Source organism: Neofelis nebulosa, chromosome 5 (assembly GCF_028018385.1).
Source record: "Neofelis nebulosa isolate mNeoNeb1 chromosome 5, mNeoNeb1.pri, whole genome shotgun sequence".
NCBI lineage: Eukaryota > Metazoa > Chordata > Mammalia > Carnivora > Felidae > Neofelis > Neofelis nebulosa.
This window is the reverse complement of record NC_080786.1, coordinates 66,987,867-67,014,567: the sequence shown is the minus strand read 5'-3', so window position 1 is coordinate 67,014,567 and position 26,701 is coordinate 66,987,867. Positions and strand designations below refer to the sequence as shown.

Genomic DNA, 26,701 nt, shown 5'->3' with positions numbered 1-26,701 from the left:
AGAGGCACTTGTGGGATAAGGGTTCTGAGTTCTAAAGTAAGAGAGTAGTTTTTGCATCTGTCATTAGATCATGTTTCCTGGCTGACAGAATTAGGTGGGAGCCTTCAGCAGCTGCCACAGTCAGGCTCTGCAGCAACTCTCAGTTGTTCCTTAACCAGAAAAAAATAAGACACAAATCAGGCACTGAAGGACACAGAGAGGCTCATGAGAGATACTACTCCAGGGTGTTCTCGTATGTGGATCCCAGATGTCTTCTTAAGGACCCCTGGAGAGTGGGGTGTGAAAAGTGGATTATGAGAGTCACTTGGTGTTGATCTCACATCCATTTCCAGCCTTCTTTTGCTCTGTTTTGTATCACAAGGGTTTGACATTGTTGGTTTACATTTGGTTTGGCCAATGGAAGGAACTGGCAGGAAATGGAAGGTAGAGAAGTCAAGTAGCCAAGGTTTTATTCCCTTTACTCTGACTTGGGAGAGATTTAGGGCAATGGCCATGTCTCTTCTTGTGGTACTAGCTTAGCATTCTGTTCTTCCTTCTGTGGTCTCATTTTCTATTGACATCCCTGGCTCCTGGATTCTAATAATTCCATATATATATATATATATATATATACACACACACACACACACACACACACACACATATATGTATATATAAATATATATGTATATATAAATATATATTCCATATAAATATATATATACATATATATTTATATATATGTATATATGTGTGTGTGTATATATATATTTAACCCTTCAACCCAAGGCATGATGGCAGCTTTCTGCTCTTGCTAACCTAGGGGTTCTCTTGTCATCCCTTTGAATTTTACATCTCTTCCAATACTTTAGAATTTATCCCTGTATTTAAGATCCCTTTTGAACTACCTGTCAAGGGCTCTGTTTTCTTGATTTACCCTGACTCACTTGGGCTATAGACCTTGCTGAGGTTCCATGAGCCAGGTATGGATGAAGTAATGCATAGAAATGGACCTCTAGACTTGGGGAAAAGATAAAGAGTGATGCCATGGGTTTGTGGGGGGAGATTTGGAAAAGATTCTTGGCACAATGGGTCATTAGGGGAGGAAGATATCTTTTATGGGGTGCCCACATTTGAGTCTTTGGTAAGATGGTACATATTCTGCATCCCATTAGTCATGTTTTAGCCTCCCAGTTTTGACTAGGTGTGCTTGGGAAATCCTTAGAGTATCTAACTTTCCTTCTACAAGCTCTTTAGCAGGACCTGAATCTGGGTTTCTTTCCTAATGAATAACTATCCTCACTATCCCTCCTGGTGTTTAGGGGAAGACCTAGACCTCAGTAACATAGAAAAGTTGTTTTGGGGATGCTTAAGCTGTTTTGCTTAGGTCAATTTTATTTTCCATCCAGATGGGTTGCCTTTTGCTGATGATAAGGCCCATATGCAGATTCTGACCCACTTGCTAGGTAAAGGGATTGAACTATGCCAATGCTTAAAACATTTGGATTCAGGTTTACAAATGCAATTATTGAAGTGAAAAATAGAGACTAAAAATAATTAAACTAACAGAATTCTCATTTCTTTTCTCAACAGTGAAGTATTATTTAAAAGCTAAATGTAATTAACACTGCCTATTAATACAATAAAGGTTTATTTATCAACTTAATTATTGATCAAACATGAAAATGCACTATATTCTACCAAAAGTACTTAATATAGGCTTAGCTTGCATTCATTTATTTTTTGAATCATTTAGTTAGTGTTACAGTATTATCTTTAAGCAGTCACTTAGGAACTACTCTAATTGGTTTCATTACATTTCTACTCAGTTCTTCTAATATTATTTACTATTATTTTTTCTTTAATTAAGTGCATGCATGTATTTGTAAAGAACTAATGATGCCATAAAAATATCCTTAAAAATTCAGGTGTAAGTTCTCAGATTTTCTACCCTTAAGTTCACTATTCACACTGAGATATTAGAGAAAAAGAAAAGAAAAACTGAACGTTAATGCCATGAACTTAAATTTGTTGTAAGCTTTTGGAGAGAAGGTATAAATTGCTAAGGAGGAACCTTTAAAGACCAAACTGAAAAACACTCTATTTCATTGTAGCATGCTTCATTTCATGGTTTTTAAACTTAACCAGGGTGCTATGTACTCATGGTGGCAGAGGTGTTCTAGGATTGTTTGCACAATTCCTCTCAGGCAAACTGGGCCAAGCAAGGAGGTATGATTGACATGACATATCATTCAAGTTCTTTTCAATTCTTTTCTCTTCTCTATCTAGTCATCTCTAACTTGTCATTGAAGACCAACTCAAGAAATAGATATTGAGCTGTAAAACATTCCACTCATCTCACCACATAGTTTCTGCTAGCTGTGCTCCTCTTCTTTCCTTATTAAGTTTTGTGCAAATTAAGTTGGACAAAAGCATACGTGACATGTGTATGTCAAGCAAGACGTGTGTATAATGAAAAAAATTAACTCTCACATACGTTCAACCACTATGCTCCGGTACAGAGTCAGAAAATCCTTTAGATAATTGGCTACTTATGCTCTCATAAAAACTGATCAAAAGAAGTAAAAGAAATAAGAAACTTTAAGAGGACTGGTGTTCCTGTGATGTCACAAAAATGTTTGTTGGGTGGACTGTAGGAAATAAAATTAAAAGCAATTTCTGAAATTTATGTGCTTCAGATCAGTGCTTCTCAAGTTTGTAATGTGTAAATGAGTTACTTGGGGATCTTGTGAAAATGCAGATTCTCATTCAGTAGGTCCCTGGGAGGTCTCCAGGTTTTCCTTCTTTAACAAGCACCCTTGTGTGTGTACGTTGCTTGTCCATGGACCATTCTTTTTTTTTTTTTTTTTTTTTTTTAGTGTTTATTTTTGAGACAGAGAGAGACAGAGCATGAATGGGGGAGGGTCAGAGAGAGAGGGAGACATAGAATCCGAAGCAGGCTCCAGGCTCTGAGCTGTCAGCACAGAGCCCGACACGGGGCTTGAACTCACAGACCGTGAGATCATGACCTGAGCCGAAGTCAGACGCTTACCCAACTGAGCCACCCAGGCGCCCCCATGGACCATTCTTTGAGCAGTAAAGCTTTAGACCATGTTGACCATTTCTGGGTTGCTGAAACACTGATATCTTCTAAATGATTGCTAATATTTGCATTTTGAAAAAAATGCATTGCAAGCAGCAAACAATGTCCAAAAAGTGATGGTTTTATCTGGATTAATGATGGTGGAAGGCCAAATCATGAGTCAAAAGTGAACCTTTTGGGCGAGCTTCAGTCACAGTGAAAGCAGCTTCAGACCTGTTTTAATTCATATGAAGATAGGTCTACGTTGCTTCTCATGTCTGTAAGTGTTGAATTATTCATTTGAATGCTTTAGAGAAGCTTTCTATAAATCAAATGAAGAGAAATGAATTGGGAATTGTAATGGTGAGAAATTCTGAGCGTCTAACCTGATTTACCTGGGCACTCTCTCAGTAATCTTTCTCTTGTTCTGATCAAATCATTCCTGGTGATTTAACAGCACCTAAATTTAGCCCCAGAGACTCTTTCATTACGGTATGTGATTTTTAAGCTCTTGATTTTAAAGCCTTGTCAGATGGATATTAGAGTCAATATTGAAATCTCAAGGTGCCATGTGAGAGAACTTCTAGAGAAAGTTTGCAATGGCTCATCCAATTGCTTTTTCTCTGTTAACCATGTTGGATTAATATGGCTGTCTCATAACAATGGTTAATTGTTAAAAGTTCTTAATCCAACTCTTTTTACAGAAACATTTTGTTATTCCATCTAATAATAGTACAATGTTCTTCCTTCTTCCCCTCAAGACAGTTTGGCATATGTAAGGATTGAAATATTTTATATGGCTGAATTTCATTCATCTCTGTTGATTTTCTATTGATAAATGGCTCCTGAATATTAGAGGCTAGAAATATGACCAAAATCCTAATACTCTGATTAAAGTAGTAAGAAACTGAGCACGTGTAAAATTATACATAAAGCTTTAAAAGTAGGTTGAAATAATTGTCAGTATCATACAAGTGATTTATGATGATATAAAAGATGTAAGCTTTTGATAATGCTTTGTCTTACTTGCCTCACAAGATTGCTATGAGGATCAAGTAAGACAGTGTCTTTTGAAAGTGATCCGTAAAGTATAAATGGTATTTTGTCTTAAGTCTCATTTCCTACCAACCTATTTTACATAAGGTCACCAGATTAATCTTCTGAAAGCATCTCTTTGATTACATCATTTCCTGGGTCAAATCCCTTCAGTGCCCATCCCAACCTCCTTCTGATGAATTGAGTTTGACTTCTCTTGGCATTTAAGAAACATCATGTTGCTTTTCTGGCCTTATCTTCAGCTATTTTCTTATTTCTCTTATATTCAAAGGCTGTTTGATTAAATCACATATCCTGAGCTCCTGGACCAAATTTTCCATTGTCTCCTGGAGACCTCCATCTGGTCATCCATAATGACCCTAAAATACCAAACATAACCAAAACTAAGACCATAAGCTTTTTTTAAATATATTTATTATTATCCATTCAGTGGCCTAAGCCAGAAAATGAGGACTTTTTGTTTTGTTTTGTTTTGTTTTGTTTTGTTTGTTTTTTACTTGCACTTCTAAAGCCCACCTTCAGTTAGTAATGGGGAATTTTTTCTTCACCTACCCTTCCTCAAGCCACCCTCTGTTGCTATCAACATCCATTAATTCTCTGTTATTTTGTAGTGTAATATCTTGTGGTTCTTTTAGTGAACAAATATTTGTGAATCATTTGCCATGTGTTGGCTCTTGTATCAGTTTCACATTATTGCCATAATATATTACCACAACCTGGTGGCTTACAATGGTACATTTATTATTTTGGACTTCTGGATGTCAGAAATCCAAATGGATTTTACTGGGTTAAAATCAAGGTGTAGGAAGAACAGTGTTCCTTCTGGAGGCTCTAGGAGGGAGACTCCATTTCCTGGACTTCGCTGGCTTCTAGAGGCCACCTACATTCCTTGACTTGTATCTTTCTTCCATCCTCAAAGCTACCAGTTATATGTTCCAACCTGTGCCTCTATTGTCATAGCTTCTCTAACTCTTCTGCCTCTCTCTTTTATTTGTAAGGACACTTATGATTATACTTAGGTTCCACCTGGATAATCCAGGATAGTCTCTCCATTTCAAATTTATTGACATAGTCACATTTGCAAAGTCACTTTAGCCACATTAGGCAACATATGTACTGCTTCTGGGGATTAGGACACGGCCATCTTGGGAGAGGCATAATTCTGCCTACCACAGCGATCTTCCTAAGCAGTGTGAACACAAAAGTCAAAATGATGATACAGTCCTTGCCCTCAAGGACATCAGAGACAAAGCAGTTAAATGAGTAGGCAGCTATAATATCCTATAATTACTGCTATGGAATTATAATAAAAGCTATAGGAAATCTTTGGGGATCAGGGAAGGCCTTGGAAAGAAGTGATATCTAAGACATGATTAAAATTCTATTTGAGACTCTTGTTACATTTTAGGAGGGAGAATAATGGCACTAAATAAGTTTGGTACAACATTTTAGGCTTTAATAAAATCAGACAATCTGACTCTCTCACTTTTACAGTGGTGAGATTGGCTTAATATAGATATTAGTTATACTCCAAAGTTATAAATACAGGTACTGTATAAACATATTATATTCATATACATAATCTTTATGTATATGTAATATACCATTCAACACATAAATAAGCAATAGAATCAACAAGTATGAGCAAAATCCTTTTCTACGGGCAAAGGGGAATAGCAAAATCAGGCACAAATTCTGCTCTCTGGATGCTCACACTTTACAAAGGGTACAAGATGTGGGTGTAAATATTCACAAAAATATGAGGCAAAAAGAAATGACTATCATAAGAGAGATATTTGGTATTGTGTATATATAGAGCTGGAAGGAAATACTTTCAGGCTAGAGATAGCAAGAAAGATTTCAAAAATGATGTCTGGGGTATCTAAAGATGGGTGGTTGGGCTTTGGCAATGAGAGAGACATAAAGAGGGGCAAGTGTTTCACTTCTTAGGTAGAGGAGAAAAAAAGTTCTTATTGGAGATCTTTGAGTCTTTGAAACATCAGTTGAAGATATGCAAATTCTAATTCCAATTTCACTTCTAGTGAACAGAATTATTCACATGCTTCTATTACTCTCACTGGGTCTTCGGAAGGATTTCTGCTACAGTCTAGTAAGGAAAATATGTATAAATAAATCACATACTTCCTTGTTAGAATGGGAAAGGGTAAGAAATTTACAAATGGGAAGTATTATTACCAAATATTTTCTGGAGAAAACACAGTAAAGTTTATAGCTTTGGGAAATTATTTCATAATAATTCATTCAGTATATATTAAACCCTGAATGCAAAACTCTGTGATAGATGATATAAGGGATACAAATCTATTAAGACTTAGTTCTTATTTTTAATCCATCTATTTTGGGAGAAAAAAACCAAAGATTGAGTATATTGCAAAGCAATGTGTGATTCATGTTACATGGTTAGAATATAAATCAGATCCATTTTAGTTGGTCTGATTAAGCTAGAGTTCATGAAGAAGAGAATACCTCAATCTGACCTGAAAGAATAAACAGGGTTACAATAGACCAAGGCATGTACATAGGGCTGGAGGGAGAGTAGATTGGTAGGGATGAGATTCAGGCAAAAAGACAACATGTGAAAAATCACAGAGGTAGGAAAGTCAAGACTTTTTCAGGGACTGTACATTGCTATTTTTGTCCCCAAATTAGAACTGAGCAGTAAGCACAGAGAATACAACTGCAAGTAAGACAGTCCCTGACTTCAAGGAGCTTACAGCCTTGGGAAGGGAAGAGAGAAACAGACAATTACAGTAAAGTGTGATTTACCTTGTGGCAGAGAGAAAACACAGTGTCCAGTTTTTACCTAGTTTAGAAATCACAAATACCACAGAGAGCCACCCAGAGGAGGTGGCATGTGAGCTAAGTCCTGAGGGATTACTGAGTTGGCCGAGTGAAGAGAGGGAAGATGGAAAAGTATGTGCAAAGACCCATAGCAGAGAGCAAGAGCACAATGCATTTGAGGAACTTCAGAAAGATTTTTTTGGTTGGAGTCCAGGATTTATGGGAAGAGGTGAGGAAGCCTATTGATGTAAACAGCAGCTGAGTCATACAGGATTTTGGAGACCAGGTAGGAGTCTGTTTTAACATCGAGATCAGAATGGTTAAGGGTCAAAACTATGAAACGGCAATGAGGATTAATAAGAGAATACAGATGAGATAGACATGAGATACATGAAAGAAGATACCTAGAAACCTGGGTTATTAAGGAGGGGTTTTTACCACAGAAAGTCTCTATGAATGTATCGCTATACAGAAGTGATGAAAACTCACTTAGGAGTAAAGCCAAGGTGAGAAAGACAAAGGTGGTGCATCTAAGGAGAAAGGATGAAACAAGATTGCAATAAAGGTTAGGGTCATGGGAAGGCAGAAGTGAGGGAAGAACTCAGGAAACTGAGAATCTGCAGTGAACTATTCTTTTTCATAGAAACTAGTATAGACAACCGTAGGTGGAAGGTAGCCTTTGTAATGAAGTCACCTTAGCTGGGTAAATGCAACTTGATGAATCTTTTTACCTACTGTTCAGAAGAGTGGTTAGATGATTTGGCCAAGATATTTAAGGCTAAATCTTCATAAGAAAGAGACAATGTCATGAGCCTCAAATCATCTCTCAACTTTTCTGTTTTGTTGGTTTACATGGCAAAGACAGGATGTCATATTCTCTGGTAGGTGAGCATCGTTCCCTTCATGTCAAATGTATATAAAATCTATAGTTTGATATCTCTTGGTTTTTGGTGAATTTCTTGATTTCGGAAAGGGGAAGAAAATACAGTTTAACACTGGATTTTAACTGTGGAAAATTCAAGAGGAAATTGACAAGACTGACTCTTATCTTGATCATTGCTTCTTTCTTCTTAAGATTTTTCTCTATAAGTAATTATTTCAGCTTTAGCTCAATCTTTCCCCATGTTTCCTATGTAGTTTTTACAGCTCTTGAAGCAAATGTATGCGATTATTATTCAAAGAACTTTTTCGTTGCCAGGGGAAAAAGATACTTAGAGTTCCCCTCCTTAACACATCTGTTCACATCTGCTGGACAGCCCAATTCTTTCCTCCTTCCCTTCCCTCCCCCAAAATGTCTTATTGGAAACTGTGCACATATTGCTAAGCTTTTTTTTTTTTTTTTGTCTCCCATAACACTGTGCAGACTTTGTGCAGAATAGCAACCCGATGTAGACGTAAGATAGATGGATGTTAAGTGTACTTGGACCATCAACTAAAAGATTTCTCTATATACAGCCTTGCTCACATGGTACCCAATTAACCTTTTATCACTTTTTAAAACATACACAGCTTCATGGCATGAGCTCATTCATCTTTGCTAAAAGCCTTCATGGAAATCTGAACAAAAGTAGTTTCCATTAAATTTTCTTCAACTCTAATGTTCAGCCTTTTATTACTTCCTTTTAGTTTTCTCTTCCCTTTTTTTTTTTATTAATAGCTGTTCTTAGGCTCTTTAAGGTTTAGAGTAAAAAAGTGTAGAAATAAGTCATGTAGCAAAGTGCAGACCCCAAGAGTCAGTTTCAAAAAAATGATGGCCAGAGAATCAGAGATGCAATAGATGTCTTGGGCAATGGATGAGGAAATTAGGCAGAGTGAAATTAGATTTCTCTTAGTAATGTAGAAAACGTGATCAGAAGACTACTCTATAGCTGTACAATTTGGGAAGAAACCTAAGACAAGAAAGATACCGTAAAGATGCCAAGACAACCATTGTTGTCTTTAAGATACTGTACTCGGTAGAAATCCCTGGCAATACTATGGCAGCATCTACCTAGCATTTGGTTTAGGTCTGTGAGTCCAGGGGCAGGTGGAGGTATACTTCTGTTGTAATTTCTCTTTCCCGACTCAATCTAGACCAAAATACTTACCCATTATAGTTCTTTGCTTGCTGCTGATTTTCTGATAATAGGACTCAGCAAACTTGTTATTCTTAATCTATTTTAAAATTGAATGGCAGTTAGAAAATAAGGTCTTTAGACATGAATATATTTTATAATCCAAAGCCCATAGCAGCACATATAAGCAGACTGGGATTATAAACCAGAGGACTTTCCTTTCACTGGCTGGATAATTTTAAGCTTTTTGGCAGCTTCCTATTTGGAAATAAGATGTCACATAGTAACAGGGCAGGCAGGTTTCAGTCATGGGCATGTAAGAAGACAGGCATAGGTAGTAACAATCCACGTGTGGTTTAGTTAACGTCTTGCTCTTCTATAGTCCTGTAGATTTCAAAATCTGAAAATAAAAAGTTCTTATCTTTACAATAAAATACATTACTTTTACTCAGGTCTGAAATGTATTAAAATCTTGACTTAATCTGGGACAAAATAAAGCTTAACTTCCTCCTTAATCTGTTACGACAATATAAATTTCAGATGGAGTAAAGATTTAACTATAAACAATAAGGCTGTCAATAAAGAAAAAAATATGATTAGATTAAAAATTTTGGAATAGGGAACATCATTCCAAGCAAGACAGAATCCAGAAAACATAAAGGAAACACTGATACATTTAAATAATAAAATGCAACCATTTCCACCCTACACAAAATAACATAAAATTCAAAGGAAAATTGAGCAAAATTATTTACAACACGTGTGACAAAAAGTACTGATTTTATTCATCTATAGAGTGCTCTTATAATTCCATAAGAGATTAAAAAACAAATAGAAAAAATATACAGAAGAAGATATTTAATATAAAAAGAAATACAATGGCTTATAAGCATAAGAAAAGATGCTTTACTTCAATTTAAAATGCAAATTAATACAATAATGATATCCCATTTATATTAAAATGAAAAGGTAAAAAAGTGCTAATTACAATTTTGGCCATAGTATAGGGAAACAGGCACTCAAATACAGTGTTGGTGGGAGTGTAAATTTGTATACCATATTTGAAAATAAATCAGGAAATAGTAAAAAAAAAGAAAATATCTTTTGTTCTAAACTTTCTATTTGTAAGAATTATTCCTTAAATGTACTTCTATTCATGTGCACAAATATATGTTCAAGGATTATATTCCATTCTTATAATAATTTTTGCTTTTCTCTCATTAACAATGGTCTTTTTGTTTGTTGCTTAGTTTTGTTTTTTTTTACATCCTTCCCTAATTCAGCAAAGAAAATATAAAACCCGTACAAATAACTTTTTTCTTTTTGCATAATGAAACACATCAGATACTCTATCACTTTCAATTTTATTCTAGTGACATCTCTACCTGGGTCCTCTGTGTCACACTCTGAAGCTGGATTGGTTGTTCTCTGGCTGCCTGAGCAGACATGTTGGGTGTTCCCTTAACTGTCCTCCTGGATCTATGCCTTCTTGGACTAATAGCACTGCACTAATATTTTGTTTAGATATAAAATTCTAGATTGATCATAATTTCCCCTAAACAAATGTGAAGGCCATTATTCAAGGCATCTATTCTTATAGCTTCAAGGACTGGTGTTGAGAACCCCTTTTCTTCCTTTCTGGAAGCTGTAGGAACTTTTCTTTTCATCTGATGTCCTGACATTCCTTGATGGTATGCCTTGATAGGGTGCTTTTTACATCCATTATAGTAGGCGGTTGAAAGGCCTTTTCAATTAATAAACTCATACCTTTTAAGTTTAAAACATTTTAATGTACTATCTCTTTTATAACAATCCTTTTTATTTTATTATAAAATGTAACACTGGCACAGAAAAAACTTATGAAATAAGTGGTTTGAAACATCATCAGAGCAAAACTCTGGAGAAAAACACCCAGATTAAGAAATACCCCTTTGGAAATTACCCCCAAATCTTCCACATGCACCATCACAACCACTTCTTCTTTCCTATAAATAATCACCATGTTGAAGGCTTACTACTCACCTTGTTTTTCTTTATAATTTTATCCCCCAAAGGTACTTCCCTAAGCAGTATATTTTTTACATTTTTGTAAGTTTCTTTTAATCTACATGTTATCCCATCATATTTTTTCTTTTAATTATTTGTTGAAGAAATCAAGAAGTTTAATTGATAAAACTTCCTATAGTATGAATTTTGTTGATTTCATCCCCATGGTATATATTGACCTGCTCATTTGTCCTGTGTATTTCCTGATAGTTGAACCTAGAGACGTCATTAGATACAGGTCCATTTTTGGGTGCAAGACCCCTTCAGAGGTAGTGTTAAGTATTTCCATTCAGGAAGCACATAATGACTGGTTGTTTTTTATGATGATATCAGCCACTGATGCTCAATAGTTAGATGCATTAATTCATTAGGAGTGAGAAAAGGGTGAAATTCTAATATGATGATTCCTTCTTTTATTAGCTGCAATAAATTTTATAAAGTGTACTTCCCTTTATCTGCTATTTGGCTACTTAGTTATATAGTTCACAGAAGAATAGTAGGACAGATTCTTTAATGCTTCCTTTTATTTATCAGTTTCAAAACAATGAGTTGAATTCCAGTTATCCTTCATATGTTCAACTTGATTTATTTCAATTAATGGAGATTATCCTTATTGACGTTCAAACTGTCCCGTATTTACATAGTCAGATCTTCAAGTTGGCTTTTGAGTCTTTTTCATATAACCATACAAGTCTTTGACAAGATGTTCCAGGTTCATCTTGTATAGTTTCTTCCCTAGCTCTCTCTCTCTTTTACTTTCTGTGTGTGTGTGTGTGTGTGTGTGCGCGTGTGTGCGTGTGTGTGCATGTGTGTGTGTGTGTGTGTGTGTGTGTACATTTTATCATAGGGAATGTTATTTCAAGATTATAATCTGAGCCCAGAGTTGCTCTTTGCTACTGGTTTGGTCATTTTTTGTATAACATTTTTCATGTTTTCTGATACTTCCACTTTAAAATCCACACCATGGGGTTTAAACTTAACATCACTTATCCTGCCTCAGAATATCCTTTCTTCCACATTAAGATTGTTCATTCTCAAGACAGTGGAGGTGTCAAAATTAGCATATCACAGTATTCCTCATCTGCTGTAATCCTTGTTACACTGGTAACAGTCTCAGGGTAGCAGTAACACTATTACCAAAACCAATATGATGACTGAAGGTAACTACAATTTCTGCATATGATTTACCTACTCTCCTCACATTTTTAAAAATAGTTATAATCTGTATCCATTGTCAAAACATATAACCATTATAGAATGTACTTTCCACCTTGCAATCTTCATTTAGTCGTAGTTCTTTGAGCAAATATATATATATATTAAGTACCATCACCAGTCCTTACATCAGTGTCACCTTTATGTTTGTCTGAAGGTCATTGTCTGTTAAATTTCTCAGGAAGTGTTCATAGGAATAGTATTACATGAGCTCTTGAATGTGGATAATAGTTTCTTGTGGCCTTTATATTTGTTTCCTAAATAAAGTTAGTTTATGACTAAATATAAAAATCATTGACTCACATTCTCTCTTCTTGAGCATCTTACACACTCAACTCAATTTTCTTCTGGCATAAAGCATTGTTTTCAAAAAGTTGGATGATAATCTATTATATTATGAGAGTCTCCCTTATAAGAGACTTGGTCTTTTTATCTGGATGTGAATGCCTGAAGAATTTTTTCTTTGATATTCAATAATCTTCCTGGAACGTCTTAATGTTTTTCTCAGATACTCAGTGCACCATTTCAAAAATGCAATTTTAAATATTTTTCTGTTGCATTGAGAATGTTGTCTTGAATTCTGGTTTTTATTGTATTTGTTCTGTCCCCTATTTTGATTGTCTTTTCTGAAGACTCCCTATATACATATATTCAGTCTTTTTTTGTCTGTCTTTTTATTAGTCAATTACTCTTGAATTTTTTCTTCTATCTTCTCTTTTCTTTTGGACATGTTCTCCCTTTTACCTTATATTTCTTTTTCGACATTTTTTAAGTCTCTTAAGGCATTCTTTGGTCCTGTGTTTCTTTCAACCCAATCTTCATGTTTTTAAAAAACATGTATATTTATTTATTTTGAGAGAGAGAGAGTGTGTGTGAGTGGGGAAGGGGGTCAGAGAGAGAGGAAGAAAGAAGCCCAAGCAGGTTCCATGCTCAGCATGGAGGCCGATTTGGGGCTCCATCCCACCACCATAAGATCATGACCTGAAGTGAAATCAAGAGTTGGATGCTTAACTGACTGAACCATTCAGGCGCCCCTAATCTTTACTTTTGAAATCATTCTTTTATTTATAATTCTTTCTTGAGTTCTGTTAAAGCATTTCAACTTTTCTAATTCTGTTTTATGTTATTATTTATAGATTGTATTATTTCCTTAATATCTTAGTTTATTTAATTTTAATCTTCCAAAAACGTTTTAGAACTTCTTAGCTGTTATCTCTTCTTCTATTCTCCTTGTTCTGATAGCCTTATGTAATTTTTTCCCTCTTATATTTTTGTGAGGATTAGGGAGAGGAAAGAAACAAAGACATATTTTCAATCCATAATTGAATCCATATTTTCAATATTTAATCAGCCTCATTTTTCTTGGGGATTGTCTTTTCTTTGATTTATAGAAGTTTTCTATCCAACTCATTAGTGAATTTTTCATTGCTATACATATTATAAATATTTACTTTTAGTATGTACTTGTCATCATTTAAGCAATCTTGTTAATTAATTTATTGAGATTTTCATTTCAATTTCTTATCCTTTCCTTTACGGTTTATACTGTTTTTTGTCTTCTTTAATAAATTGTTTCCTATTCAGAAGACATGGCAATATTTTCCTATGTGTTCTTCTAAAACATTTAAAATCTGCTTTTCATGTTTATAGATGCAATTTATGTAGGATTAATTTTTGTGTGCAGTAGGACATAGAGATTATTTTCCCTCAAGTACAGAGCCATTTTTAGCCGAAGAGTTTGGCATTACCTCTTGGTTTGTAATGTTTAGCATACACCTAATTGCTCCTTTTTCATAGGTCTCTTTATGAGTTTACTATTATTTTTCATTTCTCTCTCTTTAAATTGATACTACTGTTTTAATTACAATAGCTTAATAGTAACTCTGAAGTGAAGTAGTTGCTCCTTGTTCTTTTGCTTCAAAATGATTTTGGCCATTCTCGACCTTTACCCATCTAAGGTCTAAACACAGACACACACAGAAACATGCTCTGTTACAATTTTGATCAGAAAAGCTTTGGGTTTGTGGATAAATTTGAGACTTATTTTAATGTACTTCAATTTTTTCATAAAGCAGACATGTACCGTGCTTTCATGGAACATGTCCAGATGAATTTAAAAAAGAATACATACATATAATGACCCTTGCACATATACATAGTACACATTTGCATGTTTGTATATGGATGGAATATTTGTAGAGATAGATATACAAATTAGCACCTGTCAATGTCTCTGGGGAAGGGGACTGAGGAATTGGGATCTGATGTGAGTAGGATGTTTACTTTTCACTGTAAAATATTTTATCATATTTGGGTTTTATTAACCTTGTGCATGTATTACCTTTTCTCGTAAGCAATTCCATTTGAAGACTACACTTGACTGACCTACATCAGCATCTTAGTTATGACAGGTGACTGGTATGAGAATTGGGGAAAACATCATAGTAGCAGAACCACATTCTTTTTCCATAATTTCTTTCATTTAATAAGCACCAGCAACTCAGAAATCTCCAAATGGGTCTAAAGTAATCTCAATTTTCTTACTTAGGATGACTATCACATCATTCAAATATTTTAAATGGAAGAAAACAGATTCTTCAAATTTATCTGATAATGTAGCTTGTGCTATGTGTGTAGACCAAATGAAGAATTAGTCAGTTACAAAAGAATAAAGGCTACATTTTATTTACTTTTCTATCATCAGTAGCTCAGTGACTCACATATAATAATAGATCCTTAATAAATAGGTATAAAACTATTGATACGTTTTTGAGGGTGGCATGTAGTGGTTTATTGTGGGGTATGATACAGAATCTAGGATATAGTAAGTGCTCAGTAAATGTCAGCTGTTGATTTTCTCAGTAATATGCATACTATTTCTATTAACATTACTCCAGAACTTTATAATTAACCTGATTCTGCATGGTATCTTTGTATCACCTGGGTGAAGATAAAAAAGGTATATTTATCACTTTATTGGATGTAATTACTCTGGGGTGGGTAGAAAGATCTTCATAGGCTGGAACAATGTGCCGAATCTAATGAGGTGGAATGTAATAGTGTCCGGTATCCTGACGATGAGATAATCCTCAAATGATCAAGGACAGGATGAAGGCATAATTTGCTTAACAGTAGTACATGTAGAAATTTTAAGGAGTTTTAATAGGGAGTAGGTCTCAATCTGAATTACCAGTGCACTGTGGCCACCAAAGAATATAATGTTATCATGTTATATTAAAAGAATACAGTTTCTACAATGAGGATATTGTTAGTAGTGCTCTATTAGGGATCAGTCTATACTTAAATCATTTGTTATATGCAATTATAGACATCACACATCTTAAGAAATATAAGATTGAGAGAATATTTTAAAAAAATGATCAAAATGGTGAAGACTAAGCTATTATGTATTGAAAATAGGAAATTTGCTTTGAGAAGAAAATGACTCATGAAAGATGTGATAGTTGTCTTTAAATATTTGAAAGGAAGTCATGTGATGGAGACTTTATGACTTTCAAAAGAAAAAATAGAGTAATAGATCAATTTAAGGAAGAAATTCCAAATGCTCTCAAGAGTAGCCACCTGCTTTAGAATTCCAGACCAATGGTATGCAATAATAAAGTTCACAACCACATGTTAGAACTGTGGTAGAGGATTAAGGAATCAGTTAAGTGGCTGGATTGGATGAACTTTAAGCTGGATATTTCATGTTTGATTTATTTTGGCATAGTATAATGTGGCTTCAGATATTGCTATATTTATCATTGGAAAGGATTGTCACACACCTGCCTTTATGGGTGAACTTGGTCAATAGAATTCAACTAATATGGCTGTGAACTCAGCAAATACTGTTTTATATTTACTACTTTGAGACATTTAAAACAGATAAAAGTATTGTGTAATGATTTGGTACAGTGGAGAGTAGAGAAGGATATCTGAATAGTTTAAGTGGTTAAACCTATTCCAAGGGTGGTAATAGTTGTATTTTATTGGGTAAGTGTTTAACATTCAGGCCATTGTATTTAAAATTCAGCACATTGGCCCATGATGAGCACTATTTGTTGAATAAATGAATGACTAATTCTTCTCATTGCTTAAATGATGTACACTAGCTTCTAACCTGTGTGAGGAACAGAGGAAGCCAATTCCTAAGGCACCATTCATTTGGATCACCTGGACACATTCCCTATAAATTCTACATTCTTGGAGAAGAAGTCATAGATAGTTATGGGAGACGGCGTGGAAATAAAAGCTGCTGGTAGAAAGTAGCTGGTAGGAAGATCTCTAGTGCAGAGGACAACTCAAGAATGAGGCTGAATATTTTTGTGGGAGAGAAAGAAATGTTTTAAAGGGATATTCAAGGAAACTCTCCAGATTTGGGGCAGTAAGAAGAACTGAAAACTTTGTCACTCCATTGGTAAATAGTGTTTTCAAATAAACATTTATGGAATATATTTGGGACTGTTTTTTGAACTCAGAAATAACATTCTGTAACCTACAAGGAAATGTAAAGATGTGGTAAGAATGTAATCATGTAAGACATCAAACCCTACAAAACATCTAAACCCTTTTGTGGAATGTGAAACTCTTTGAACGTCTTTTTGACGTTATTTGGTATTGATGGTTATATGTGGCCCCAGAGACCTGCAAAACAAGACAGTTCTTTTATTTAGCAATTTGGAAATATTGATCTTTAGGGCATATTTTGGGAAATTCTATGATGGCTTATTTGTTTAACTGTATTCTTACCTAAGGTTATATATAGACGAGCAATGTCCATACCTCACTCAGTCTTCTCTATCAAGATCACTATTGATTAAATAGAACATGACTAGAAATATATCACTCTAGATTTTATTTTTATTTGTTTCCAGTGAAACAATTTGACCAAGGCCTGGATTAAGGATTAAATTCATTGTCTCTTCCTAAATCTTATTCTCTAAGGACAGTGGATTATGGTTTAAAGAGATTTATTTAAATTTCTACTCTTCTTTATTAGTAAGCTGTCATTAACCTCTAAAAAATAACTATTTGGAGGTATAAAGTCATTAATCTAAAACTGAGAAGTTTTTCTTCTTTTTTTCTCCCTCATTTCCTTACTCCTTCCCTTTTTCTCCTCCCCCTTTCCTCTCTTTTTTCTGACAAGCTGAGCAATAAGTGTTCAAGTTCCCCAAATTCACTCTCTAGATTCTTCCTCTGCATTCACCAAAGGTGAACAGACCATTGCTCTGTCAAATCAGAACTGTCAGCACATGTGTGGGCAATACAAAGAAGTTGGAAAGGAACATTTATCTTGGAAATGTTTTTGTGTGTGTCACACAGACAAGAAATTATTTCTGAGTTTAAAAATAGTCAACACAACTTGGAAAACATGGTAATATTTATTCATGATAATAAATGTGTTTTAATGAAAGCCATGGATGCCCAAACACAAACTGAATCATGACACCCAATGGCCTTTTTTACAAAAACCATGACATATGTCCCATTAATTTGCTAAATGATATGAGTGCAGAAAAGATGAATCAAAAACACTAAAATTCTTTTGAACATACCATCTAATATAGACAACAACCCTAGACATGGCATTCAAAAATAGTCCCTTTGTTTTAACTTCATCTGCTGTGTTTTTGTTACTGTACCTTTACAAATTTCTTTAAAGCTTTAATTGTTATTGTTCATTTCAACACAAAACTGCTAGCACTTTGGCTTGACCTTCTACAGAAGATTAAATTCTATGACATTAGTACATATGTAGAATGGAATACAAAGTCATTTGAAAATATATGAGTCTGGAAGGACCATCACAAACATCCTATAAACCACATACTATATAGGATATATATACCATGTGGTATATATAATGGTTGACTAGAAAAAGTGATATACTTTCTAACTTATGTTTGTCCCTAATAGCTTCAGACTCCTTTTAAGTTAAATTTACTTATTTGGAAAAAGGCTAAAGTTTGTTAGAGATTTAAGTTTCTACACTTAAATACTATTACATCAGATGGCTAAATAATTATTTGTTATTTTCCAAAAATTCACGTTAATCTTTTGTAGGAGTAGTTTGGACCCATTTGCTGTCATACAAAAATCAAATTAAATGCAACAAAAGATCTTTCTAAATAAAATTTTCTTTTTGGAAATTTATAACATGGTCGTCCTATTGTATCTTTTGAGTTGAATTATCAGGATCTGCAAATTTAAAAAAGACAATAAGAAATAAAACCCTAGGAAGAAAGGCACTTATACCCTGCACATGGTAATTCTAGGCTGTATTCTCCATAATTCTTATCAAATGTAATTGATTTTTGGCCTATATACAAACACACCCAAGTGCCAGAATAAAGAGAATCAAGTTGGCTACCAAATGTTTCACATTAGCAGGATTTTTCTTTAGAGGCTTCTGATGGAAATTTGAAGTGTATGTTATCATATCAAGTGCAGGAGAGGTATAAGGCTGTTGGAGAAATTCCCTTAGTTTATTGACTAAAAAGCCAAAACAATTGTCGTTAACAGTAAAGCTTGACAAGATAATTAAATGAATGATAACAAAAATCTCAGCAGGGAAATGCCCATTAATTGAATTTATTTGGGAGCATGTTTTCACAAGTATATATAACCAAATTATCTAATTTTCACTCACGTTAAAAACTGATAGTCTATAACAACTAATTACTAGAAATGAAGAAAAAGCCCAGTACTTTAAACAAATAACACAGAGGAAAACAAACATCAAAGGATTGCCATGATATTTGATAGCTTCCTAAAAATTCCATTCATCATTTTGCCCTGTGAAAATCTTTCAGTGAAACTCGCCAAAGAAAAAACCCCAGTAGTTTTTATGTAGTAGTGCTGTTAAAGCTGAAACATATTTGCCACATTCTTTGTATCTTTTCATGATATTAATATGTGTGTCAGTATGAGTATGTCAACAGGTGAAATCACTGAGAAGAATATGATAAAGATACAACAATCGAGTTTTGGCATTTCTTTTCTGTAAGAAAATTAGTGAGTTGTTTTCCTTTTAAGTATTATATATGGTTAATTATTTTTAAAAATTTGTTGCTGTTTTCGCATTGTACAGATCAAAAAATCAAATGAAAGCATCATTATGGTCAACTTTTAAATTTGAAATGAGGAATGAAACAATTTACACTTTACTCAGATTTTCTTCTTTGAGCTGCTAGCATGATCTCTCCAAATTCAAATTGGACATTTTTAATGCTTTAGCAAATGACTTTCCAATTTTTATAAAGCTAATGAATCTTATGACACATCTGTAGTAGCCAACCAGATTGTGTTCAGAGTCAACATATTCAATAGAAATTTAAAACTATGGAAATTATCACTTTCATGTTTCTAATCCCATACTCTAGGACAACTTTAATCTATTGATAAATGTCTGGCAATAATTTTATAGAATAGCAAAACAGTGAAATAAAGTCCATTTTGGCTTAATATTTGTATAAATTCTAAGCAGCCTTGACTATTTGCAATTTAATCTGAGGGAGGAAAATCTGAATTAATAAGTAATGTCAAAAATATTCTTTTAATTTTGTGACTTACTTCTTTCTAAAGAAGATTATCTAAATAAATACATTTTAAAGATATTGGTTAAAATTTAACAATATCCAAAGTCTTTCTTAGATTTAGAAATTATGTTTCAGCTTTAAAAACAGTTCTTAATATTCTGTTTATTGTGGGAAATCATTTTATGTTCAGAAAACTAGCTGCTGTAATTATAAAACTAACAACTAATACTCCTTCACAATGACTTTATCACAACTTGAGAACAGTAATAAAACCTAGAAATGCTTCTTATCTTTCACAGAGTTGGTACTACATTAATTTAGAAAAAAGAGTAGGACTATGCTTTGTTTTACTAAATCACTTCCCTAAATTAATATAACATAGATGTCAGTTATGGCATATATAGGTAGGTTGATAGATTAATTTAGAGCAACAGCTACGTAGGTGGACGTAAATATGGCCATCATTAAGATATAACGGAATGCCTGATTTTGCCAAGTGAAGTAATGCATATGAAAGATTTCACTCATATCTCATTTAGTTACCATTTCTATTTCTGCTTTTTAACCAGTGTATTAAAAGACGGGTTTCTGATTAGCAATATTTCAGATGCTAAGCAATTCATTTTCTTGGTTTACATTGGCAGTTCACAGCCTAAAAGCATAACCACATCAGGCAAAAACTGCATGTAGACCGCTCTGGGTTTTGAAGACTTTTTGCTTCTAACAGGGATTTTTATTTGAAGTTATAGAGTAATTTCTACATTTAATTGATAGTTAATAATTGGGAGGGGAAATTACAAGCAAAGAAATTCCTTGATATAGAAGATTTTATCTTTTAGTGTCAGCTTAATGTCTTGCTCAGCACTTTTAAATTCTCTTAGGAAGATAACTTCCTATCCATTACTTTATGATAGCTTAATCACCCTTATATTATGAACCTAGCTATTCTCATTCCATGAAATATTGCACATTTATTTCCAATAGACCTTTTCCTTGACAATGAGAATTGGGACCTGTGTTTCTAATTGAAAACAATTGGCACATTTTATTTCTACAACACTTTCACATAAGAGGTATTTAAAAGTACAAAGCTAATATTTTTCATGAGTTCCTGGGCTTATAAAGTTTCATCAATTTCATCTTAGATGAGACTTGCCTTTAAATACACGGTGTGTTTCCTGTAGAAGTTACCTGTATGTCTTCAAAAACCCTACTGGTCTAGAAAAATGACTCTCTGAGACAGTCATGTTTCTTTTCTTTTCTTTTCCTTTTTTTTTAAAAAAAAGACAAAACAGCAATAAACATTTTAGCTCTTTAATGAGCAAAGATCATGTCTCTTAGCATTGGACTAATAGTCATTATCCAGATTATCTTTATTTCACGCAATGACCAGTGACATGGCCAAGATGTACAAAGTTGTTTCCATCAAGTAGTATACAATTTTTTTTTTGTATAATAAGCTTTCATTCTTGAAAAAGAGTAACTGAAAAGAAAGGTTTCTGTTACTGCAGTTAGTTTGTCAGAGAAAGTTCTTTGCATTATCTTACAAACTATCAAAATTGCTAGTCATCTGAAAAAATGTAAAAAAAAATCACATAACTTTAGTCTAATAGAAATATAGTACAGGTAAGAGAGAAAGTATTTATCAGGATGTGCTCTTTAAGTCCATCTCAATTTTTTTAATATAAATGTACATCTGATTACATATACAAACATTTGGAAAGGTCTGTGATATACTGTTACTGGTAAACAACAGGGGGATGAAGAGTTTCCTGTGGTCTTAAAGTATTCATTTAAAATCACACATACGTGTAAGACTAAAATCCTCCAGGTGTTGACTCTCCTTCTAGGTTCTGTATCTATGTTGTACTCTACTGAGATTGCGTGAGTAAATTCCAGTGGATGAACCTCAGTGAGAAAGATAAGTGATATGAGGAGGGACATAACTGTATATTGAATTATTAGTAGTAAACATTTTGTCATGCAACATGAGTAAATCAATTAACTGAGAACTGTAATCAGAGTGGTAATTTGGGGCATCCTCATATCATAAAAGACTGTTGCAAGTAACTCTTTGGACACACTTCACCTTACCAAAAGGAACAAAATACAGAATAACAAAAACCACAGAAAATTATAGATCCTGTAGCACATGTCCAAATAGGGCTGTATTTCTATAAATTATTTAGGTTGGAATGAAAATAACATTAAAAACACAGGAATGTTTTTTTTCCTGGGATTCTTATCAGCGAGTATTCACCACTATAACTATAGTTTCTTCAAATACCTTTAATAACTAATTCTTCCTATTATCAAAACTACTGTGAATTATTTACTTCTAATTACTTTTGCCCCTTAAAAATCTTCTTTAGGTTCTGCCAATTGATAGAGGAAGCTTCTATTAAAGACTCCAATGGGATGAGAAGAATTTTAATTACGGCTTAATCAGCAGCACAGCCACCAAGCATATAAATTATCATGCACATCGTGCTAAAAATATCCAGTTTCCTTTATCCCCACAACTTTATACTGACAGCACTTATGTGATAACGTTGTACCTGCCAGTCTTTAAACTTTGTCTTACTGGCAAATTTCAGCATGAGCCTCCGCTAAGGCCATTAACAGCACTGGTGCTTTGTGTACTTATCCAAATATGTAAATATGGTCTACACAATAAAACAGCTCCAAATAAAAACTGGTGAAAATTATCTGACATTCCATTGGTGTGTCCCTTGTGCATATTCATGGTTGTTTTTTTATTTTTATTTTTTATATTTCAGACATAGTTCTTTCCTGTTTGGTGTTCCACATGCCTAATTCCATTATGTAACATAAATCTTCAAAAAATTAATTCTTGAATATGAATGAAAAAGTATCATTCAGAACAATTGCTTCAAGCAATTGAAATTCATTTTTAAAGTTGATTTGTGTATATATGTACAATTTAATTTTTTCAAAACCCCCAAAGTTCTTGATATGTATATTCACATAATATTCCTCCTTATTTAAATAGTAAGAGTCTTGTAGGTTGAAAGCCAAGGAATCTTCAGTAATCTTTTACTGCAATCCATCAAAAAAATAGAGTTTGTTTCTCTTATCTGGCTATACCCTGGTTGTTGAATGTGAATGGGGGTGGGGATGGGGATGGGGCAGAGTATTGTTCTGTCCTCCGGTAAATGTATTGAATGTGTGTAAGGGTTGAATCCCTGGTATAGTATTGGGAATCATTGTAATGGTGTTGGGTGTCATTAAGGGAACATCATCAGGTGACCTCCTCATAGCTAGTGTGTAATCTGGGGGGCAGGCGGTCCGAAGAACCACCTCATGTGGATGGATGGACTCACATTCATGATCCAAATCAGTGTGCTTCATTTGGAGGGACATGATCTCCTCTTCTTGTGCGTGGGTCAGATCGTTGGTTGTAGTACGCTGAGGGCTGCATCTCCTATGAACGTCATGTCTCCTCTTATCCTTTTTGTAGTACAGGGCTGCAAAGGCAAGGATGTTCAGAAACAGCAGTGATGCTCCAACTGCAATAGTGACACTCAGCTCTGTGGAGTAGTCCCTTTGATCGACTGAAAATGGACTCGGTTGTTGTTTGGGATCATCCTGCTTGGCAGTGGGAAATGCTGATGTGACAGGTACAGAATTCTTTCTCGTAGGTCTGAAAGTGATGTCAGTTGATGGCACTTTAGTTGTTGTCGAGGTATACTGAGAAATGTCATTGAGATTATGCAGATGAGGTACCAGCTCCAACCAGAGGTTCACTTTATTGGCTCTATAATGTTCTTTAACTCTTGGTTTTAATCCAATATGGAGATAAAGTTGATCTTTCTGGGAATATCTGGTCCATGCTACTTCTTCAAAGCGGTTGGGTTTGGTATGGATGAATTTTGTGTCTTGAGGGACTGGTTGATTTGGGTCACTAGGGGAAGAACAAAAGCGCTCATGAGAACAAAGTTGTTTTTGTTTTTGTTTTTGTTTTTGTTTTTGTTTTTTCTTTTTCAAAATAGTACTAGTTTAACATCTAATTGAAGAGGTAACTTGGCAAGTTAGCAAGGCCTTAGACTGTGTTTTAATAACAATTTGGGTCAACTTAGAAATATAGATCCTATCATAGGCAGGTTAAATGGATGATGATGTAATGCGAGTAAGCCTCACAATCTTGCTCTCTCTGGCCATTTAGAGATGGGTTACTGTCTACCCAAAGGTTTTTAAATTCACACACATACACATTGTCTCATAGGCAAACTAGCAAGGACAGCATGGAATAGTGGAAAAAACCTGAGTTTTGGAATTGGCAGATGAGGCTGTAAGTCCTAGTAATGCTATGTATATCATAGAGCTATGAATATCTATATGAGGCTAGGCTCTCATCACCTCAGTCCCTTATTTACAAAATGGATTAACGATACCTGACCTGCCCACCTAAAAAAGAAGTTGGAAGGATCAAAGGACAAACAATAGTCTAAATTGGAAAGCACTATAAAATAATATTTGCCACTACTAAACAACAAGAATAAGTCCCGTGTAATTAAAAAATAAAATAAATTTATTTATTGAGTAATACAACAGAAATATAAGTCTTTCTTTCTTTCTTTTTCCCCAGAGGTATGTCTTAATAAACTTCTAAGAAGTAAGAGCTAATAAAGCAATGATTTCTGAAACAGCACAATATACAAGTTTGAATAAAGAGACTTAATGTATTATTGGTATTAATCCATTAAGTTAAATCATTTGGACACAAAGTATGTATTATTTTTAAATGCTTACAAGGATATTTTTATTCAATTATAGGTAACTTTATTACTTAGGTACATACCCAGTTTTAGCAAAATTTGTCCAGTATGTCATTACAACTGCACTCAGCATCACATCATTTTTGGAGAAATTGCAAGGAAATAACTCTGTAGGTCCAATCATGGGGATTCCTAGTACGTAGGGAACTTCATCTCCATGAGCTGCATCAGCCCAAGCTGGAACCTGATCTGTTTGGCAATGATGGTAAAAGGCATAGAAATATGTAGGTGAACCAAAGTTTGAGTGAAGATCTGCTGTAGCTACAGCTGGTGCCACCCACTGATGGTCTGTAAACAAAGCCAATAATGTCTTCCTTCTGGTTTCAGGGTTATGACGGTCAGCCCAGTCAGTATACATGAATTTAATGGTTTCTCTCAAAACATCTTTGCCTTCAGGATATCCATATAAATTATCAACAAAATTGGAAACAGCAAAGTCAAAATCACTAGCTGATATGCCATCATCACTATCTACTATATTTTCAACAAATTTTAACCCTTCCCCTTGATTAACTCCTAACATTATATCATAGTTGAGAAACTCTCCTTGCTCCATCAATATCTGAGGGTCATCTGGTATTACATCACCATCAATCACAGGTCCAAAGGCTATGTGGTATCGTGCTGGTTGAATGTCTTGGTCAACAAGTTCTTTGTAAGGCTTCTTCTGTAGGCATTCCACTAACTCTACTGTATCTGAAACATTGCAACCAACTTTTGTGGCCAACATTCTAGCATATTTTGCAGGTTGGAAACTAACAGCCCAGCTGGAAAGGGCTGTTCCACTTTGAGCTATTGCTCGTTGAAAAAGTCCTATAGGAAAAACAACAGAGTTTGAGATGACTTTTGAATAATGTTGTGGTAAAACAATAACATCTGATATTTTAGCTGTGTATATAAAAACCCATATACAACTCAAGAAACAGGAAGATAGAGACATTTTTGCTTAAGAGAAGGCACATAAAGACATCCCCAAGGTATAAGGAGTCAAAGAGGTAAAGTCTTATGCTTTGAGTGGCAACTGCTTTAAGGATCAAGAGGTCTAAATTGTTTAGTGTCTCAAAGAGGCAATAAGCAAGGAGAGATGGAGAACATGTAAATATTAGTGGTAAAAAGTCCCAAGTATTTTTTCACCCAACATGTAAACACCCATGTTATTATGAAAGCCAACCAGGTGGGCTTTCTCCCCCTTAACTCTTCATTAGAATTTGTACTGTTTTTTTTTTTTTTTGAGAATATTTCTTCCAATTTGGCTGCATGTATCTTCTTTCAAAATGGCTCTGTATGCTTGTTTTAATCATATTTATTAAAAAAAAGAATTGCTGGGAGCTCACACAACTACTGGGGCTGGGGAATTTGCTAATACCCTGGGGATGGCCCAGAAGGCACACAACAGAATATCACTTTAGACATACTCTTTCCAGCTCTTCATGTCAGACATAGTGTGCTGAATATTCATCTTTCAGAAGAAGATATAACATTTGAAGTGTTTTCACTAGGTTAAAGAAAAAACCATCAGCAGAAGGATTCAGTGTGTGTTTGTGTGTGTGTGTGGGGTGATTTAACTTTTTCTACTGTTGAATACTCACTGCTATATTTTATCATAAAAGATGAAAAAGTCATGGTCCACTGCTTTTTACTTAATTGCGTTTAAGAATTATAAATCATGGTCCCAAATGCAGTTTGATAAGGGCTGCATCCATCCCATTCAAATTTACAAATGCACTTTATCTACTCATTAAGATATTTTCAAATAAAATTTTTGTTTTTAAAACATAATTTATCTATTTTCTTTAAAAATTACATTTATTATCAATTTCCAAAAATACCTTCATAGTTGTTATTTAAACACATGCTCAATTATTCATATGTGTTAATGAGATAAGAATTATTCTTTTCAAAAAGGTGTTAAAGCAGTGTCTGAATTAGAAGCAAAGTTCTAGATTTTTCTCCAAACATGTACATGTATTCAAAGTGTCTATAATGTGTTCTTAGATAATTCTAAAAATATTCAAAAAATCAAACAGTACCAATTTAAATTTGTTTTGGTTTCTGACTTCTTTATGAACTTATTTTTAGTTTATCAGAGCAAAGTATGCCAGAGCAAATGATATAAATACAGATAATTTT

General features: G+C 34.2%; 1 protein-coding gene across 10 annotated transcripts in view; it reads right to left on the bottom strand.

Annotated features, from left to right (window-relative positions):
• Window positions 1-21,072: 21,072 nt before the first annotated feature.
• The window catches only part of NLGN1 (neuroligin 1), an 832,721-nt gene continuing 827,092 nt past the window's right edge, over window positions 21,073-26,701 (bottom strand). For all 10 annotated transcript variants that reach the window (XM_058730519.1, XM_058730518.1, XM_058730516.1 and 7 more), the window contains 2 exons: window positions 24,595-25,384; window positions 21,073-23,697 (listed from right to left, as the gene is read on the bottom strand). In XM_058730519.1, coding sequence (XP_058586502.1) covers window positions 22,875-23,697; window positions 24,595-25,384 — 1,613 coding nt within the window. In that variant the 3' untranslated portion in view covers window positions 21,073-22,874. The remainder of the gene's footprint in view (window positions 23,698-24,594; window positions 25,385-26,701) is intronic.